General features: G+C 45.3%; 1 protein-coding gene across 6 annotated transcripts in view; it reads right to left on the minus strand.

Annotated features, from left to right (window-relative positions):
• Positions 1–18,096, minus strand: part of UIMC1 (ubiquitin interaction motif containing 1) — a 458,461-nt gene that overhangs the window by 203,595 nt on the left and 236,770 nt on the right. For all 6 annotated transcript variants that reach the window (XR_014966701.1, XR_014966702.1, XR_014966703.1 and 3 more), the window contains exon 5: positions 9,925–11,676. Coding sequence is in view for 3 of the 6 variants with exons in the window: in XM_085618307.1 (XP_085474433.1) it covers positions 9,925–11,676 (1,752 nt within the window). In the remaining 3 variants the exon portion in view is untranslated. The remainder of the gene's footprint in view (positions 1–9,924; positions 11,677–18,096) is intronic.

Genomic DNA, 18,096 nt, shown 5'->3' on the forward strand with positions numbered 1-18,096 from the left:
CTAGGAGCCGCAGATGCCATACAATAAAAAATATATATATATACACACAATCTGAGATGTCAACATCTACTAGAGTACAATTCTTTCAATGCTGCAGGAAATAATATAAAGGAAAGCGTGGGTGCAAAAACCCTGCAAAAAGTTGCCCATCGCACAACCAGGTCTGCGTGACAGAGTGAAGTTAAAAACAGCCAATAACACAATGGCGTGGTGCAAGTAGATCACAGAACATGTTCAAGGGGCACTGCATTTAGTGCTCAAGAGGCTAGATTAAGGAAGTGCTATAAAGCAAGCGCTGTAAGACACCATCCCAAAGTATATGCACCACCCTGCGGGGCCTGCCCACTCTCTAACATTGCAGTACATAAAAGGCAGAGCTATGTACGGGTGTGCAGGGCCCTCATCGGAGACCGTCCTGCCATGGCGGTGGCTGCAGCGGCACGGAGCGCCCTTGATGGCGCACAATAACAGGAGTCACCTCCTGGTGTTCTGTGGGGTAGTGCAGTGCGCACAGGCCTGCCTGCGGATGCTGAACGACCAGGAGATGGCCAAATACTGCCACAAAGAACGGGAAAGCTGTCAGCAAAATGTCACACATGCACCAACACACAGCAGGGTCACAGCAGAGGTGATTTTGGGAACATGATGTGCCTCCAATTCCAGCCGCGAAGGACAAACAATCATGGATGGCGTGAAGCGGTGCCAGAAGACAAACATAACAAAACCAGCAGAGCACAAGTGCACTCTGCAACTTTAAAAACAAGCATGGATGGCATGAAGCAGTGCTGCAAGGCAAACCAAACAAAAGGAGCAGAGTGCACATGCACTCTGCAACATTAAAAAAACAAAGGACTGCCTGCCTTCCAGAAAGACTCCTTACCTCCTGTGGACAGCGGACCTGTCCTAAAAAATCTGCCTGGGGTACCGTGAAACCGACAACCTCTGCACCCGAAACCCATGGCCGAGTTCCAGTGGCCCACAAGTCCAGCAAAGGTTCCCCAGCGTTTCTGAGCAACAGTCCACAGAGAGCTGACCCCTGCCGGACTCCATGACGACACCTGCAGCCTCTGCACGATGACCCCTCAACAACGACCTGCACCTGCAAGCTGTTTCCAAACGCCAAAAGACACCCCTTCACCCAGAGTCCCAGGGCCTTGGGTAGAGCAACCAACGGTGTCCCGACGCTCCAGCACATCCTAGCTTACCTGTGCAGCTGTAGGTCTCCAGACTAGGTTACCAAACTGTACTGCTTGCCTGTAAGTAGTACCACTTTGATTGCCAACTTTCTCCATTGGATAAAATTGATACCAGATACAGAGTTTAACCTCGGCACCTGGCTGCCCCAGTGCTGCTGGTGGTGCAGTTTTGTCACTTACCTAAACCTTACCTGGTACTGATTCTTTATGCAGAAACTCAACATCATAAATAGTTTACTTACCTGCATATTGCAGATTGGGTTTCCTCCCATAGGATAAACTTGTATTGTTGAAAAGTGCACTAAGTCTCCACTTTTTACATGGAAAAGAATTGATATTGCCAAACGTATTTACTTGCAACAAAGTATCTTTGGTTCTATAAAATAAATATGCTAAAAGTACTATTTTTACAAACCATTGGTCTCTGATTTAGTTGTTGAGTATGTGCATCATTTATTGCGTGTGTGTGCAACATATGCTTAGCACTGCCCTCGAATAAACCTAATTGCTCGCCCACACTACCACAAAAGAGAGCATTAGTATTGTCTACTTTAGCCTCTGTAAAGCCTCTGGAGATCCACTGGCCTTTGTGCACACTATACCACATTTTGGTATAGTATTTACAGAGCCAGCTTCCTACAGGTACCCACTCCACAAAGTTTTTTCACTTTAAATTCCTCACATTTGAACAAATGACAGCATTTTCCTGTTATAAATATGGCACCATGTCTATAGGCCACTAAGTAATATGTCTGCTGTTTGTAAAGACACTGACACGGGAGAAAAATAAAATGATGAGTTTAATGTAAGGCATTTAAACAAAAATCTAACGCTTCAGTTGAATTTTCTCCCATTTTAAAGTGTTGCATTTACACACAGCAGGCATCTTGCTCCAGTGGCTGGTAGACAGAATGCAATATTTATAACTGAAAAATACAGCCATTTTTTTTTATAAATCGGAGAAATTCAAAGTGCAGAAAAATGTTCCATCAAGTGCAGAAAAATGTTCCTTATTACGAAAAGTTTTGCAGAACATTTATCTGCACTTTAAATTTCTCCCATTTAAAAAAATGGTTGTATGTTTAAGCTGTACATGCAACGGTGCCACCTATGGTGAAAGGTACGTCATTGCCACACGTATCACACAGGCTCCCAGTCACCCATACACATATACCCCATTCATTCACACACATGTTCATACATCCCCACAGACCATAACTCACTGATGCACATGGCAGCCCTCTTATAGTACCCCTAGTCACAGTATTTTTTTTCAAAGCACAGTATCGGGCTCTCCATGGACATTCGTTTTAAAGTCAATGAAGTTGGGCAAGGGGAAGTCTGGTAACAATGCGCAAGTTACTTGGCCTTCAGTAGCTCACAACGATTTTCACTGATCAGAAGTAGCTCTCCTTGCAGAGAAGGTTGGAGACCCCTGGACTAACATAAGTATTGTGTCCTAAATATTGTTCACTAAAATAATGTGTGGAGTTTCAATTAACAACTCCGATAGGGATATATATTTGTAAATTATATTTTGGGCACAATATTGATGTCAGACAATATTCCTGATTACAGTATTCTGGTACCATACCCTACCAAAATGCAATTGCTGGCATCCTACCATAGTAGGCAATCCGGCTTAGTGAAAGAATACACAAATAAACGAGTTGCATCACACAAATGAGTTCAGATAGGAATACTACTTGCGGCAGCAGAGGTGGCTATTACACTCGTAGTTGAATGGGCCCAAAAATCTTTGGGTGCAGAGTAGTTAACTAGCTTATAGCAACTGCGAGAGCGACAACTAGAAATAGTTCAATTTCCGTAATGAAAATCTTGGAAAACAGAGTAGCAATTTGCCATCGGCTCAGAAAGCCTGTATTTTATAAACCCTGCATGATGAAAGTTTAATCAGGATGGATTGAATGAAGCACTCTTCCTCCATGGATGGATAAGGTGGCGTATAAAAATACAAGACTACGTATCTGTGACACACGGAAATCTGTGGTTACCTTAGGAAGAAAGGATACTTTTACTCTAGAACCACCCTGTCTTTAGAAAATACAGTAAAGGGAAGAGAAGCCAATTGAGAATGAAGCTTGCACTACCACAGTACTAACGTGATGGCTAAAAGAAAAAAAGCAGTTTTCCAGATCAGGGATTCGACCCCAAAGAATTGTAAGGGCTGAAAAGCATAGCACAGCATATGAGGAATGATAGACTAGGTCAAGATTCCATTGAGTGGCTGAAAAAGGGGTTGGAGATGCTTGCATGCGATGTTCAGGCTCAGATTAAGGAGGTCTGTGTCCCAAGGCCCTCTGGCTCAAACGGGTGCTATCAGGATGATAGTCGCCTTGCGAAGTCTGCACCTTATGAGTCAAGGAAAAAGGTGGAAAGGCAAACATAGTTCAACAGTCCATGGGGATATGAAAGCATCCCAGAAGGAGCTGTTCGAGGGGTCTGCCTTGATTAAAACAGAGGGCACTTTTTGTTCGCAAATGTCAATAAGAGAAATAGCTGGAAGTTGCCCCAATTCACAAAACTTGGAAAAAGCACCTTCTGTGTTAATTCAGATGTGATTCAGAGAACAAGTCTGCTCAGGATGCCTGCTGTCTGGTTCTCCCTCATTGCTAGATGAGCTGATGAAAGAACAACTTTTCCATCTACAGCCCAATTGCAAAGCTCTCTGATCTCCTGGCAAAGGAAAGCCACATCTATCTGCTTGTACACGCAGTGCATTGAGGCCATGTTGTCTGTCAATATGCGAAGCTGAGGTAAGGAACTATTAGCGATAGGTTACAGAGAATGGCCTAATGATGAAAATGGCCACCTGAATAGAATAGATTCTTATACCTTCAACTACTAGGATTCCAGACAATCATTCAAGCCTTAAAGGCAATTGGCCTTCAAATGTGTTTTGATACTTGTCTGTACACTTCGGCTTAATTTTCCTCCACTTCTCAGATGTAAACAATTTGGGTTTAGGTTTCGTACACACCTCAGCATAGAGGCCAGATGGTAAAAATGAAAATCTATTCTGAAACATCTTAAACCTACCTCAATGCAAGGTAGCCACATTCCAGCAAGCTTCGCGCCCATGATCGCTTGCCAACCCCCGCCCCCAGGATATCGCGATTTCACAACTTGCAAGAAAAAAAAAAAAAAAACACAAAATCGTCACTTTTGTACAAATCCTGCAATTTTTTACAAAAGTGCCTGCAACATTAGAATGTTTTATTTTTATATCCGGGGGCGGGGGGTGTCTGATTTTCACGCAAGCCTGCTCAGCGTCTGCACTTGTGGTACAAATTCTGCTGCTTGGCCGGCTTCACAGATGAACATATGTGCCCTTTCTGCCATCTTGTGGCTATATGCGGAACAGTAACTGTAACCTTTAAAGAAATAGCTCCTCATAAAAACAGTCGTATTGCGGGACCAGCTAGTAAGGGATACTTTTCTTCTGCAGAATGGACATTTAGAATGCCTATGTTTTTGTGCTGGCTGCGGGAGGGCATTATTTTGTACTTACATTGGTTTCACTAGTTGTAGCTAGGGTGACCAACTGGCATTGGTGCAAATTCAGGAAGGTGAGTGTAAAAATTCAGGACAAAGGGTCAAAATCCAGGACACAAATTCAGGACTGGAGGTCAAAATTCAGGACAAAACTTCAAGACAATAGGTAAGTTTAACAGACACATCAGAGGAGGTCGCACAATAGTATATAAGTAAGCCCAGCCATATTCAAACATATTCAACCATTTGCAAACCTATCCATCATGTATCCTTCCATCTATCATTTCACTCATCCATCCCTTCATCCATCCATTCACCCTTTCACCCTATCCATCTGTACACTCATCCATCCACTCTTCCACCCATCCATCCATTCACCCATCCATCCAGCCAGCCATTTACCCTTTCACCCATCCAGCCATCCTTTCATTTACTCATCCATCCACCCAGTCACTCATCCTTTCACCCATCCACCCTTTCAGTCATCCATCCTCCCTTTCTCTCTCCATCGACCCTTTCACTTAGCAATCCTTCCTTCCATCCATCCACCCATCTACTCATCCACTCATGAATCCATCCATTGACCCTACCACTCATCCATCCTTTCGCTCATCCATTTATCCTTTCACTCCTTCACTCATCTATTCATCCTTTTGTCCACCTACCCTCCCTTTCACTCACTCTTCCATCCTTACATCCACCCTTTCACTCATCCGTCCATCCATTCAATCAATCAATCATAGCATTTGTAGAGCGCGCTACTCACCCGGAGGGTCTCAAGGCGCTGGGGGAGAGGGGTCCGTTACTGCTCGAAAAGCCAGGTCTTGAGGTGCTTCCTAAAGGAGAGATGGTCCTTGGTCAGCCGAAGGTGGATGGGGAGGGAGTTCCAGGTCTTGGCTGCCAGGTAGGAGAAGGACCTTCCTCCGGTGGTGGCTCTGCGGATGCGTGGTACGGCGGCGAGGCTGGTTGATCGTAGCTGGCGGGTGGGCGTGTAGAAGGTCAGGCGGTTGTTGAGGTACTTGGGGCCTAGGTCGTGGAGAGCCTTGTGTGCGTGGGTGAGGAGTCTGAACGTGATCCTCTTGCTGACGGGGAGCCAGTGCAGGTCTCTCAGGTGACCGGAGATGTGGCTGTGTCGGGGGATGTCCAGGACGAGTTGTGCGGAGGCGTTCTGGATGCGTTGGAGTCTTTTCTGAAGTTTGGCTGTGGTTCCTGCGTAGAGGGTGTTCCCGTAGTCCAGTCGGCACCCTTGCACTTATCAATTCATCAATCCATCCATCATTTCACTCATCCATCCACCCACTCACTCACTCATCATCCACCTTTTCACTCATCCATCCACCCTTTTACCCATCCAGCTACCCTTCCACCCATACATCCATCTATTTACCTTTTCTCTCATCCATCCTTCCACTCACTTAATCCATCCATCCTCTCTCATTATCCATCTATTCAATCTTTCATTCATCCATTTACCCTTTCACTAATTCATCCAGCCATCCACCCATCCATTCACTTACTCACTCGCTCACCTATTCATATTAATTTTGAGCTGACCCTTTTTGAGAAGAGGCCCATCAAGAACTTCACCCTTGCTGCAGGAGCCATTCTAGGACTGGGACAGAAGCCACCCAGGGCGGAGACAGGATCCACCACGGGGGGGGGGGAGGGGGGGGACAGGAGCCATCACAGGCGGAGGGGGGGGGGGGACAGGAGCCACCACATGGGGGGACAGGAGCCATCACTGGGGGGGGGAGGCAGGAGCTATCACAGGAGGGGGAACAGGATCTACCAGGGTGGGCATAGGGGTGGGCATGCAGTATTCTAGTATCATCTTGGTCTCTTCCAGGGTGGGGTAGGGCTCCACCCCCTCCTGGACAAGACAACGAGACGACAGGCTCTCTTTCTAAAATGTTAGTTTTGCCATCCCCCACTGTGATGTACAGTACTTAAAGGAGATACTCCAAGAGAACTGATTTAACTGATTGTCCTCCATACTTTGTTAATCCGTGTGGGTGCGATTGTGCCATTTCTTAATTTTATTACATTATAGACTGCATGTTTGAAGAACGGAGGTTTGCTTAAAATTTAGTAACAGCAATTAAGCTCTGTGAAGAGAACCAAATGCTGCCTCGGTGTAATCAGGGCCGGTTCTACGATTTTTGGGGCCCTGGGCAGGAAGGGAATGTGTGAGGCCCCTCTAAATTGCAGACATGACGCATTCAGGGCTGTTTGCATCTGAATAGATGCCCCTGCTCCTGAAGCTGCAGCCCCTCCCTCTCAGTCACCTTCAAACATCTCTTAACAGCTCATTAATGGTGGATGGTGTGATGGTTGCCATCCCGCTGTGCCTCTCCAATGCTGCTGGGTGTCTGAGCTTTAGGGCGGAAGGTGTGAGGGTCGCCATCCCGCTGTGCCTCTCCAATGCTGCTGGGTATCTGAGCTTTAGGGCGGAAGGTGTGAGGGTTGCCATCCCACTGTGCCTCTCCAATGCTGCTGCGTATCTGAGCTTTGGTACTGCATCGGAGTCTGTTACACCCGACCTCAACAGCATCCATCGGAGTCAAGAAGGGAGGTGGGTGGAAGCTGTGCCGGCTTTAGGGTGGTGCGACCGGAGACCCGGTTAAAATTACGGACAAATGGCGTCCGTCAAAGAATCCTTCACGGACAACGGACAGACGGCCGAAATTACGGACTGTCCGTGAAATATAAGGACGGTTGGTCACCCTAGTTGTAGCCTTGACTGGGGACTATATATTTTGCTGTAAACGGAAACATTACTGGCTGGGACCCATAAATAATGATGTAATGTAGTCTTTAAAATCCAGTTTCCTAGGGTCATCACAAACTGACGACGCAAACCTGGTATGTCTCGCATTTAGCTGGCTCTCTGCCCTGTTGCTCTGGTGCATGTATTGAGTTTCAAACTAATTTGAGTAATACTCTGAAACACAGTTCATATAAACTCTCTCAGGGTGGTGAATAGCATTAAATGTTCCTAGGGTAGACAAAAAAAATCGTCCACTTCCTCCACTAGAGCAAGTGCTAACACATTATTTTCTAGTTTAGAGGTTGTTTCTGATGTTGAGAGCATACGCTTATACTTTTCATTGCACTTAAATATTAGTTTAGTAGGTTTTAAAAACATAAAATTAATTTGGGTCCACGTCTAGTGAAGCATGCGGTGGGCACTGGGTAACTATGAATATTTGTTCACCACTCCCCCACCCAAGGCACGACAGCCTACTATCACCTTACCCCCAACCAAGGCTCAAGTGACCCTTCAACCCCACAACCACCTGGCTAAAAGCACAAGAGTAGTGTGTCAGGCCTGCACCTTCTGTGATGATAGACTTCAGTTTGCAAAGGGGAAACAGGATAAGTGCTCTGCATTTGCCAGTCCCCTCCAGACCTGAGTGTTGCAGATGGGACCCTCCACGAAGTGCAGCTCGGAGAGGCGTGATGTAGCCTTTCAGCAGAACCACTTCTTCTCAAGTCTGGTTCACGAATGTGCTTTCCCTGAAAGAGCCTGCAACAGTCTCTCCTATGCTCTGTCTCCCAATCACCTGGTCGGGGCTGCTTTCCTCTCCCCAGCGCAACCTGGAAACCACCACTTATGCAAGGGTCCCGGACGCCAACTGATGTGCCCTATTTGATATGACGGTCCGCGGAGGTATGAGAGCGATTGGTCCCCAGAGTCTTAAAGAGGCCACCCTTCGCGAAGGACCTCACTATTTGGACTCTGCTGCCCTTTAGCCTTATTGGGGAGGATAGGTCTGTGGTGCGCTGGAGGGAGAGGGGGTGAGATACTGGGTGACCTCTACTCAGGAGAGAGTATAGCAACACACACTCAGACACTTTAACATGCCTATCTCAAAGTGGAATGCTCTGCTAAAACAGTTTTCATTGATTTAAGGTTGAAAAGGAATGATTAAGAGTAAAAGAAATTGCTGCAATAATGCTGCATAACTTCAATTTTTGTGCCGCAAAATTTGTAAATCTATGCCGCAATATCCGGGGGGGAGGGGAGGGGGGCTGCCTTGTGTGAGAAGCTGCTCAGCCTTCCAATTCCTTGCTAGCCTAGGCTTCCAGCCAATGTGTCCTAGTCGCCCTACAAGTAATAAAGAGTGCTCATTTACATAATCCTTGGGCTATTTGTCATGTATATAGGTGGCATTCCTCAAATACACCACCCTTTCACCTCCTCAAGAAATATACTGGGAGGGTGAGCAAATACTCAAAATGGCAGCACAAGTCTCCTTAGAGGTCCAGCATGAAACTTTAAGCAGTTAGACGAGCAAGTCTGGTATCCGGCGACATACAGGTTTATTAGTTATACTTTACAATTATATATTAATTCACTGCCACATCCCAAAAATGTATCAGGCACCATGTTTTTAACAATGACATAAAGGAGTGAATATTCTCATGCTTTAACCATGATAGTGCTTTAGACACCATCATTTTATCAAAGACCATACAACATTTTAACAGCGAACTCAACAAGCCCTCTCTTCTTTGGACAGAGTACGCAACCATTCGAAAAGTTTCATTGCCCTAGAGAGTATCGATACCTCACTCCACAATCAATCCACGCTGACACATAAGTACCTTAGTATCACCTGCGAACATTAAAATACCTCTTGTCTACACGCAATATGCTAAATGTGACTCCATTTCCATGGCTCTTCGCATCTAGGTTTTTACCATCGCCTGCTTGTACCCGTTTGTTGCTGCCTTTCTCCACCTAACTGCAGTGCCTGACAAAGCCAAGCCTATCCCAGTAAGGGACCATCTTAGCTTCTCCTTCCTTCTGCGGTTAACGGTCTGCAGCGCAGTGCGGCCTTGTGACCAACGGTGCTGACCTTCCTCCTTGTCTGAAGCTTCACATCACCTCTGCATGCACCTAAGAGCAGCATTACTTCCTTCCTTGATCTCAATATCTAGGTCTCTTCTGCTTTTATACAACAGTGATGCTCCTCCCCCATCATCTGCATTAGGTACAATTCTCAGCCAGACTCATGTCCTGCATTCCCAGTAGCTCCACTCCTTCATGCTCCTGTCAGTTGCCACTTGGCCTTTCCTGCCCTTCCACTTTCATTCAAAATGCGGTCGTGCTGCTCCTCACGGTACAAACCAACAGCGGCGCCACTCCCAACCTCTCCCTCTGCCCAGGACTTTTTTCTTTTCAATGCCAATACCTGGCCGTGCCTACCTGCTTCGTGTCTTGCATGGTGCTCTCATTGCTGGCCTTCACTTTGCCCACCATGGCTATGATTTCTTTTCTGTTCATGGTGCCCCTCTCCTTGTTCTGCATGTCTGTTGCACTTCCTGTGTCCTGTGCGTACCCTCTGGTACTGCCTCTCCTGTTCCCCTGCATGTAGCTGGTGGTGGGTCCATCATCCGCTGGTGTGGTGTGCTCAACTGGAGCTGGACTTGACTCCCTGCTTTTGTCAGACATGGGCTCCTCCTGTGAGCTTTGGTTGTCCCAGGCATTTTCTTGACTCATCTCATCCTTCTCGCCCACCCTGCTGCGGTTGCTTCTTCTCAAGGAGGGTGGGATTGGCAGAATGGGTGGCCCATACTCTCTTTTCTGCAAGAGCTGTCTCTGTGCTTGCTTCAGACTCTTCTGGTATACCTCCAGCTGGGCAAGAATGACTTTGGTGTACAGGTTGGGATTGCCCCCTTTAGGGCAAAATGGGACTCCCCAATAGTAGTGCACTGTACCCTTGTCTTCTAGTTTTGTGCACGGTTCTTGAGAAGCCCTCATCAAGAGGTGCTCGTGAGCCAGAGTCGCTTTGATGTGTCTGTGGCCATTAGTAACTGTAACCCCTGTGCCCTGTGTTTGCTGGATACCACTCTGCCCAAGAATGCCCTCGTCCTGAAGATCCATTACATTATCAGGAGTTGAGCTGCCAGAAGTGGATTCGCACAAAGCCCTTTCATCGCAGTCTGAAGGCACTTTCTCCAGGCCCTCATCTACTGCTTCCTCACTCTTTGCCAAACTGGACATCAGCCTTCGGGGGGTCATCTGCCGGATGAACGGAGAAATCTTCGGGAATGTTGGGCTCCTAACAAATGGAAGTTTGAGAGGAGTTGAGGGCACAAAATCACTGAAATCAGTCAAGGCTGGAGAGGCAGGGTTTTGAGATGAATCTGAACAAGTGACTTTGCCTGCGGGGGACAGAACAACACTGGGGCTCTCTAGAACATCCTGGCTCAAACGTTCCAGCACCACCACAGGACTCTTAGCACCCATATCCATGTTATCAGGCACACTTGCACTGATGGGAGAGCAAGACTGATGATCATCCAGAGGTTGGGATGCAGAGCTTTTGATAGGCGACAAATAGCTGGCACCAGACAAAGGCTGAGATGCAGACTTCCTAGCAGGTGATGAAAAACAACTAGCACCACCAGCTGCTGGGGATCCCCTCTTAATGGGTGACATAAGAAAGCCGACACCAGAAAGAGGCTGGGAAGTACTCTTTGTCATGGGTGATAAACTGCTTGCTCCACTCAAAGGTTGTGAGTCCAAACAACTGGTACGCGAAGTGCCACTGACCCCATCCTGCAGCCGGGAGATCGACTTATTGACAGGTGAGGCAATGCTGGTCCCATCCGGCAGTTTGGAAGCAGGTGTAATAACAGGCGATCCACTGAAGGATCCAACCCTTGACTCGGAGGCAGGCCTCCTGATGGGCGATAGAGGACAGGAACCAGGTTCTGAGGCAGAGTTCAAAATCCTCAGGGATGACATACAGATATTACCAGAAACTTGTATCAAGGTGGTTTTGCTACCATGCACTGGAGAGGAGGGCTGAGATGGAGGTAGTGAGTCAGGGCAGGTGGCAACAGAAGAGCCAGAGTCCTCATCTTCCTCCTGTAGACTTGGTTGGCAATGCTCTTTACTGGTCAGCTTGGAGGCTGCTCTCCTTCTTCTGGTGCCTGTAGGAGATGATTTCCTCTATAAAAAAAGCAGAAGGTAACAAAATTAAAAATAAAATACAAATGCAAAAATCTTCAGGCTGGAGGAATACAAACTCGGTAAAGTAGGAACAAACAAGTATAAATGACCACACATCAAAAATCACGCGTCAATGTTTAATAAGCAAATTTAAAATAGGGTCAGACTCATGGGAAAATAAAGAACACCTTCGGTGAGGTTTGAAGGTTCCCAAGTAGATTAGTAGCAGATTACGGTTTCTGTATTGTTAGAAAAAGGACAAAAACTTCAGATAAATGGATTTGATGTGTGCGCCTTTCAATTGTCATGTATGAAACAGAAAACCCCAAATAAAATGTTTTATTAGGAAAAAGGAAGACACAAAGGTGGAATAAAGATCACTCTGTTGTGGGAGGGGTTACTGCGTCGTGCATAATGAGCAGTACTAGAACCTTTATTTTTCTTGTTATTACCAACATTGCAGAGAAGTTGGAAGAGCTGCTTGAAGCGGGCATTTATGGTCTGAAAAAGTGCACCAAAAAAACATACACACTCAGGGGTCAGGTACCCCAACCTCTGCATCAGCACAGGGGAAACACCAGTTTATTTCCACTGTAAGACACGGGGATTACACTGTAACTGCTTATACATGTCGTGACAACAGTCTGTGCCTTACACAATGTAGCGACAGAAGGCACAGCATTGCTTTTGAAAGTCCTCTCAAGCTGCCTTGTTCTTTTTTGTTGACTTGCGTTATGTTTTTCACTAGTGTGGTCAGCAATGTTCGGGTAGTGCTTGCTCCATCATTTTGTGGCATTGGACAGTCAAGCATACACTCAGCAGCTTAGGGGGTGTACCCAATGCGAACTCTGCCCATATTTGACCTTAATACTAGGGGCACCTGCTGCTTGGCAACAGCTACTTACTTAGTAGTTCAATAGTGCAGGCCTTTTCTTTCTGCACCACTGGTAAGACTGCCTACTACTGCTCTCAGAGAAAAATCCAACTGGTCTCTCCCACCCCCAAATGGGCTCTTTAGTGTACTCTGGTCCATATAAGATTGCCAGCTGTCTTCGTCCTCAGAACATGAAAGCCTTCCTTTTCTTTATTTCGAGGGACCTTCCTTTAAGTGTGGCTGCAGCTGGGCTTGCCTACAACAACAAAAACTACTCATTTCCAATTTGTGTGTTAGGATGGAAATCAACTAGCAACTTGGGAAACTGTGGCTCAGAATGTTTAGCTAGAGTCAACAGACTGCCTTGACCAGGTCAGATGGGACTAAACTCTACCTGCCTCTGGAAAAGGATGGGAAGAAAACGACAAACATTATCATGCACTTCCTTTTGAATGGACCAACATTTAGAAATTTTAAGAAATCAGGCAGTGTCATTGGCTATGGTTTCCAACCAGGGCTCCCAAAGATTCTTATATATAGGATTAAAGAACTGTACCACGTCTAGACGTTAAGGGGATTAGATACACAGGTGTAGAATGTTTGTCAGGGACAGAACTTTGAGTTAAGTGCTTCCCTGAAAGACTTTGAGGAAGCACTATACTCCTGAGAAATCATGCTGCTGTGACATACTAAGAAGTTTTAAACAAAGCGAGGAGAGTAGCAAGTCCTGAGTGACAGTAATATCAACACAATGCCTAGCTGACAGAAGGGCTGTGTGGAAGATGACTTGTGGAGCTAAGTTGGTCAGGCAAATCATGCAGCCGATTGGCCACAATCAACACAAAGCAGCTGAGGATCATCCAAAGTTGAGGAAATGCAGAAGGCTTTCCAGGACATCACAATTTCCGATATGGCAGGTGCTAACAAGGGTCCCATAACAGTCCTCACCCAGCCCCAGAGGGTCAAAGTGGTTTCCCTCTTCGTCCAAGGTCTTGGGGTTGTGTCCCACTGGCTGTAGATGTAAGCCCATTAATCAGGACCACTGTAAATAACCTTTCTAGTACTTACGGACCGGAAAAGACCAACTTTTAAGCAACAGTATAACCCTAACCATAAATGCCAATGACCAAAGGGAAGTAGTCGAGACTGCAAGTCTAATTGGTGGAGGCTGCACCTGAAAACCAAAATTCTTGATGCCTGTGAGGACGCCAGGCCACTCCAGCTTGAAGACCTCCCTTTCTAAGATCCTGAGACCTGGTCAGGCATGGTCTGCCACATAGGCTATAAGACTCCTGGAAGAACATGAACAGACACTTGTATACTGGAGTTTGTACCAGAACCTGAGTGAGAACACTGTTCAAGATTTAGCAAGCTGGTTTTTGGGCTAAGTGGACTTTTGGAGCTCTTTTTTCCAGGGACTCCGAAAGAAGAAACTTCAATCTCAAATTGACCAGTCTCACAACCAAAACCTCAGAAACGTAAGAACACAAAGATAGACATAACTCAAACTAGATACTTTTCATTTTGCTGTAAGGCACCCCTGACCCACTGACTACTTACAAGTGAACACATGAAGAATAGTAAACCCACCTGAAGTCAGCTGAAAGTGCTTGAAAGCTTCCAACAGAATATAATTAGCCATAGGTCTCCACGTCTAAGAAAACTCTTGTGCCTCGCAGACAGATGTTACACTACCTGGAGACCTCTCACAGCACCGGAAGGTGAGGTGCTAGCATCATCTGTTTTTGCATGTATCATAGTTTTAGCTACTATGATTTACCAACCTTTGAATATTTATAATAGAAGCTACTGCTCCAACTGGACATTCGGAGTGATATGTCTAATAAACGCGGCTATGATGGATCTGGAATTCCAACCCTGTACTACCTCTTAGACTAAGCTTTGACTCCTTAGCTTCATTACAACAGTCAAGTGCATACAATAAGTGAACTCAATACCAATTGAAATGCACCAGCAGAGGTAGCCCTGGGACAGCAGTGGTAAGTGGCAGTATCCACCATGGATCCCAGCAAGTAACCACAGATTGCGTGGTGATCCAAAGAGATGCACCAAAAGCTTGGCAGAATTTGTGTGCAAATCCTGGGTGCAACTCCTTGATCAACGTGAGCTCAGACTGATCAAGATGTGAGCCAAGAATAACTTAAGAGGGCATTTTATTTAATGAGTGGACCCTCATTCATGCATCAAGATTTTCACAAATAAAATAATTTGTAAAAAAAATTGAACATTCCTGTTCATACAATACCTGAGTCCTCGCTCTCTTCACAAGTGATTGAGAACTGGCTGAAGCTAGTCCTGTCTCCCACTCAGTCATTCCCTACCGCAGTATGTCACTAAACATTTCTCTTCGTTTAAAAAAAGGAACACACAATTTTAGATTAGAGAATAATATGAACAAGTAAATGAACATTATACTGCAGAAGAACCATATACACGTCATAAGACTTGCAATTCACTATCTACCTGCAGACGGCTATATTCCAAGTCACTGACTTCACGTCTATGGTAACTAGACTCAAAAGGCTGGTGCATCAAAACTTTACAAAACACATCAAGCAGGATGAGGTCTTGCCAAAGCCAGATCCAAGAAGAATTAGGAGACTAATAGAGGTAGGGAACTAGAAAACAAGAATGGGTCGAGGTCTTAGCATACACACATTAAATATCCAGGAAAATGATGCTCAAATATAATCCGTTTAATTATTTGCATCTAATGCCACAGAAATGAAATCAAATAATAGGAATACAGTCCATGACATGTCCCGATGTTATCTTTGCATCCTAACTTTTATCCTCATGGCGTAGAACTGTCCCCATATTGCAGGATACTGGGAAAAGATCCTTGCACACATTGAAGTCACACTGGCCAGAACAGAACTACATACAGCTGAGACACGTATCCTCGCCTGTTTCGAAGACCTAAACTCAAATAAGCTGTCCATAAATCACTAGTCCTTTGTGTTAGCTAAGAGCACAATACTAATCACATGGAGGGAAAGGGAGGGCACCTCCTATATATGGTGGGCAAATGATGCCACAAAATGGGTAGAATCAGAAAGTATTGTGCTATGGCGAGAAACACAGACATGTCCACTAACTGAAGCTGAGTTGTTATACTAATTTGAGATCCTCCCAGAACAATAAAGAGAAGAAAGATATGTAGTGATAGGAAAGACGAAACTATTACCTAGGAAAAATTACACACGGTTGAAGCACTCTTGTGACTCCTGAGGACCCGTACCTAAACCAAATGATGGGGCTATTATAGCATAAGAGGAGATACACATAGTCCAATGAAATTATTTCAAACACTGGCTAGCTGAGCCAAGTTTGCGAGCCACAGGTTACTCAAAATGTTTCAGTTGTATACCTAGCAGGCGCACAACGCCCATTGGGCTGAAAGGGCTTCAGCCTGGGTTGCTAGTAGGGGCTCGGCTGAGCAGTGTCTGGAGTCTTCTCTCCTGCACGCCCGAGTTTTTCACAGGTCTTTAAAGACCCTTTGCATATTTACATATCTTTGTAAACTGGTCACAGAGACTTAGTTATTTTTCTGGTTCCGGACCCCCTGGGCCCCCAACTCTGCCTATTCCTTTGCTGTAGTGAATTAGAAATAGTGCTTTGTGCAATAAAACCCAACATCAAAAATTATATTTCATCAATAAAGATAATCTCAACATTATGTATTGTTCAGATTGAGTCAGACTCATAAATTCCTTTATAGACCATTGCTCGCTTTTCTAAAAATTCAACCCTGGAATTAAATCTTAGAATATGCTTAGATTCTAGTTGCCTAAGACAGCGTTTTCTGTTGCCTCCTCTGATTCTGTTCAGCACATGGTCGAATACAAAATAGCTCAAATCATCTATCTTAGTGTACGGCTTCAAAGTGCCTGGCGTCAGGGTATGTCTGATCCTTATGTTTAATCACCCTGACATGATGAAACAAGCATTTGCAATGCAATAGGTCTCGCATTTATGCGACTGAGCTATTGACAACGCAAATAACAATGCCCTTTATTTTTGTTTTTAAAATAGCTCAAACTCGCGTAAATGCGAGACCTATTGCATTGCAAATGCTTGTTTCTCCCAGTTCAAAGGGAGATTTCTGATTGACAGATAGGAAAAGAGAGGAAGGCTGGACGATCTGAAGGAGGAGGAGCATACATGAACACACAGAAGAAAGAGGAGGTGGGAGCCTGGGTAACGAAGCAGGGAAGGAGCGGGCGCTGAGAGGGAACAGGAAAAAAGTGTAATGAGATTCAGGAGGGGAAGGGAGGGGTTTGCGCGCCCCGACGCTTGCATACCTAAAATCAGTATGTCCAGCCCTTTGCTTTGCATTTTTTCAGAATATAGAAGTGCAAGTCCACAAAGATAACGCATTGAGTTATGTGCAAGTGCTCATTATTTGTATGAAGTCTGCAAGTTACAAGTTGGAATCTAAGTAACTTTGCACTGCTGTTTATCCCTATGAAGGCGATAGAATCAGGGCTGTGTATGTAATGGTAATCATCAGTTCATTTTACTATATCTATAGCATAGCGATGCTACGGGACTTTGCAAGAAGGCACAGTATACAAATTAAATTACTTTTATAAACATTACTCATGGAATGAAGACTGATGAGAATGCAGGGGAGTAGAGGTGGGGAGGGGTGTGCTGCTCCTGCAAGTGGGCAGGTTAACTCTTAAACCTCGGGAAGTTCTGTAGGCCCAGAAGCAGAACCTGCCCTCACAGCAGCCACATTGCATAATTTATGTAACAAGCTCCCCATATAAGACACGATGAAGTGTGTGGACACTGGGACACCTGATCACGTAACTCCTTTGTGTAGGAGGTTGTATGCACCCAGCAATGAAAATCACACTCTGGTAAAAGGGATAGCTTCACCCAAAAATGCGAGACCTATTGCAATGCAAATGCTTGTTGCTCATGTTGCAGCGCTTCTGTCCAGAAGCATCACCAGAGGACCTTACTAGCACTGAGTGCCTAAATTACTTCCTAGATGATCTTGTATGGTGCCTCTGCGGTCTTATTGTAACTAACTCTCCGGCCAGTTGCCGATTGGTCGGGGAAGACGAAGCGCTGTCCTTTACCACTGGTTGCTGAAATTGGTCTCTGTCTACCTTCAGTTAGTCCTGCAGATGGTGGTTGGGAAGAGTGGCTGAATGTGAAATTCGTTTTCTTTTTTTACATATTGTAAAGGAATGATAACTAGATGGCTGAGTAAATTAAACATACATTGATGAAAATTGTGTGATCTTGAGGTCCTGAGTTTGAATCTTGGCAATACCAATTCAGCAAGGTCGCTATACTGAATATCATTAACAGTTAACAGTAATACATGCTATTTATATTTCTTAGACTGGGCCATCTGAAGCATTACATAAAATTTAATGTTTTCTCTCTTAATACTTTTGATGGGGAAGGCTGAGAAGATGATGTGGTTTTTGTGTATGTGTTTCCTACGACTCTTACCCCTGAAGTGCTGATCTATAGGAAAAGCTTTAAGAGAGGGGTGTGTTTGA

Source organism: Triturus cristatus, chromosome 7, assembly GCF_964204655.1.
Source record: "Triturus cristatus chromosome 7, aTriCri1.1, whole genome shotgun sequence".
NCBI classification, from domain to species: Eukaryota; Metazoa; Chordata; class Amphibia; order Caudata; family Salamandridae; genus Triturus; species Triturus cristatus.